At 36.7% G+C, this 3,481-nt stretch overlaps 1 protein-coding gene across 1 annotated transcript in view; it reads right to left on the reverse strand.

Moving 5' to 3' along the window:
- Window positions 1–2,755, reverse strand: part of LOC128250718 (uncharacterized) — an 8,111-nt gene extending 5,356 nt beyond the window's left edge. The window contains exon 1 of the mRNA XM_052976451.1: window positions 2,545–2,755. Coding sequence (XP_052832411.1) covers window positions 2,545–2,741 — 197 coding nt within the window. The 5' untranslated portion in view covers window positions 2,742–2,755. The remainder of the gene's footprint in view (window positions 1–2,544) is intronic.
- Between the last annotated feature and the right edge of the window lie 726 nt (window positions 2,756–3,481).

Here is a 3,481-nt window from a genome sequence, read left to right on the forward strand (position 1 = left end):
GCGTTGACTGTAGTAGTGATGAAAGAGGTGGTGATAGGCCTAGTAGAGGTGGTATCATTACTTGTTGTCGTTTATCCTCTCTGTCAGCCCCGATTGATTGGTCAGCCCTATGTCTCACAGGTCGAACTACTTACGGATGAGGCAACACACAAAAACCACAGGGCTGTCTTCCATGTTGCTTCCCGTGTTTGCCACATTTATGTTTATCCGAAGAATTCACCGGACACTTCGACTCTGTATACAATAACGAACCGTATGAAGTGCAGCGTGACATTCTGGTCTGCAGATGCTGCAGTTTCACCAGAGTCCAATCTATTCTCGTTCGTCAGGTTTTATTTTGTTGAAGTAATGTAGAATATGTAAACTAGACACCATGACATGTCTATACTTTTTCACACATACACACACACGCATACACATATTTACACAAATACAGATACACTTACATGCACAGATACACACATGCACACACATATACACGCATAAACACATATAGACACTTACATATACACATATACACATACATATACACACATATACACACATACACACACATTCACATACATAGACACACAGTACACGCATACATATATATATATACACACATACACACATGCGCACACACACACACACACATATATATATATATATACATAGACATATACATATTTACACACACATCAACACATACACACGCGCTCACACAGACACATACAGACATACATGCGCACACATACACACACACACACCACACACAAACACATACATGCTCACGCACACACACATACACATTCACATACATACTTAGAGGGCTTATCAATCAAGATATAATGCTAGCAACAAAAGGGAGAGTGGGAGTGAGGAGGGTGGTAAGTTGGGAGTATTGTTGCTTAGCAACAAATAGCAGAAATTGTTATCTATAACGGGAGTGTTCAATAAGAGACGACAATAATCCATTGTGGAGACGGAAATATCAATCAATGCTTAATTATTTTTAGAAATCATTCTAAATGTGGGAAAATCTAGAAATAATAATAATAATAATAATAATAATAATAATAATAATAATAATAATAATAATAATAATAATAATAATAATAATAATAATGATCCTTTCTACTAAAGGCATAAGGCCTGAAATTTTGTGGGGAGGAGACTAGTCAATTACATCGACCCCAGTGTTTCACTGATACTTAATTTACTGACCCCGAAAGGATGAACGGACGGACGGACGGGCAGACAGACAGACAGATATTAGAGGATTTAAGTAAAATTATACAAATGTGTCCGACTGATTAAAAAAATTCTATTTATTTATTTATGCAGCTGAGGATAGCCCTGCATCTAAATTGATGTAATTGATTGCATTGTTCAATTAAATGGAGCCGCTTGAAACGGTCGTACTGCATTACCATAGGATATCCTGTTGCTTATTTTGATTTAAATAGATAGATAGATAGATAGATAGATAGATAGATAGATAGATAGATAGATAGATAGGCAGAGAGATATACAAATATGTACAAAATTATATAAAGACATACATATATGCACACGTGCATGCATACACATATACTATGATATACATGTGCATAAGACACACATACATAATATGTTATATACAAACATACATACACATCCACATGTCTACATCTATGGCAGTTTTGTGCACCTGAATGTACATTCTGCAAATAACCCTTCTTTAATGCATGTCACTCGTAATCTACCAGTGAAATCGTTTAGCCGATTACATAGCTCCGGCTTTATGTGTAACCTAGTAATTTAGTTCATAATTTAGTTCATCTCTATTTGCTATCGGCCACAAATAGGCTTTCATTTATTCATACAATTATTTCTATTTAGTTTGCATTGCAATAAATGAACAAACGCATCGTTCGTTACGGATTTTGTTTTGGTTTTATCTTCTTTTTTTTTCTTTTGGCAAAAGAGCCATTTTTCGATAACGATAGCGACGAGGGAGTGTCTACATAAATCGGGGCAGAGCAAATATCACAAAGGGCTTCGCTCGTGAAGTAACAGGTGACAACAAAACATTCGGACAGTTAGACGATACAAGAAAGGACAGGAAAAAATAAGGACGGGTCATTTGGAGCTTTCAATCTTCAGTCAAGTACCAGATCGTCTTTTCAGTTTCGGCCGGTTACATTCATGCACCCATCTCAAAAAGATGCAGCTTCTAAGAATTTTTTTCTTGAAGTCCCCTCCTTCAAACACTCATACGTCGAAACCGAAAGGAGCGACCATCATTATTTCAAAAGAAGAGTAACTGAAATGGCAGTAACGACAATACGTTCGTATACTAAGTTATTTTAAAATGTTCTTAAAGTATTTCAAAGATATAGAGATTGACAATTCGATTAGGTCCTTGATGACTGCTGTTTATATAAATCAATATGAAGCTTGAACGGAACCAATTGGAGTTGGACGATTCTGTCTGGAGTTTTCCAGAGTCATGCAACAATAACAATAACAACAAGAAGATAAAGCTAAGCAAAAAGCGATATTTCATAAAATGAAACTTACTCTAATTGAGTGACCTTCTCAGAAAGAGCTGATAAAATACAAAACGTTTTAAAATTGATGCGTTTACACTCGGAAAGTTTCAGGATCTGCAAAGGAATATAAATACAAGATATGAAATATAGCAAAAGAATGTGGACATGACGACGGTTAGTTTCATTGCCTTTCTTTAGCACATCGAGCAAAATACTTAGTGACATTTCGTTCGTCTCTACGTTCTGAGTTCCAATTCTGCCATGATCGACTTTATCTTTCATCATTTCGGAGTCGATAAAATAAGTACCAGTTGAGTACTGGGGTCGATGTAATCGATTTACCCCTCTCCCCTCCTCCAAAATTGCTAGCCCTATGCCACAATTTGAAACCATTATCATTGTCTTTCTTTGGCCGGGGAAGGACAAACAGTGTTTTATCTGTCTGGTGGTCCTAGTGGAAGAGGTTGTGAGATGGACCAGATTAAAAGGGTCGAAGACAGACACCTTCCTCTTTAACCAAGCCCTCTTTATCTTTTCCAAGTTTCACTCGAAAAGAAAAGCGAGGGTGAAGAGGGAAGCACCATCCCCCAACAAATTTGTCCATCAAAATGAAATAAGAGTGGCAAGAATAACCCGAATGACAGGGCCCACGATGAGCATGTGCCATTAGACTGAAGGATAACAAAAGAGAGAAGGCACTTGCCTTAATGATCTGGGTAACCTTGGTTTTGTGGAATTCCCACGAGTAGTCCCTCGAAACTCGTCGCCTTTTGGAGAATTATTCATATGTATGTATGCATATATGTCTGTCTTTCTCTCTCTCTCTCTCTATCTTTCTCTCTCTCTTTCTCTCTCTCTCTCTCTCTCTCTCTCTCTCTCTATATATATATATATATATATATATATATATATATATATATAGATAGATAGATAGATAGATAGATAGATAGATAGATAGATAGATA

This window comes from Octopus bimaculoides, chromosome 24, assembly GCF_001194135.2.
Source record: "Octopus bimaculoides isolate UCB-OBI-ISO-001 chromosome 24, ASM119413v2, whole genome shotgun sequence".
In the NCBI taxonomy this organism is placed as follows: domain Eukaryota; kingdom Metazoa; phylum Mollusca; class Cephalopoda; order Octopoda; family Octopodidae; genus Octopus; species Octopus bimaculoides.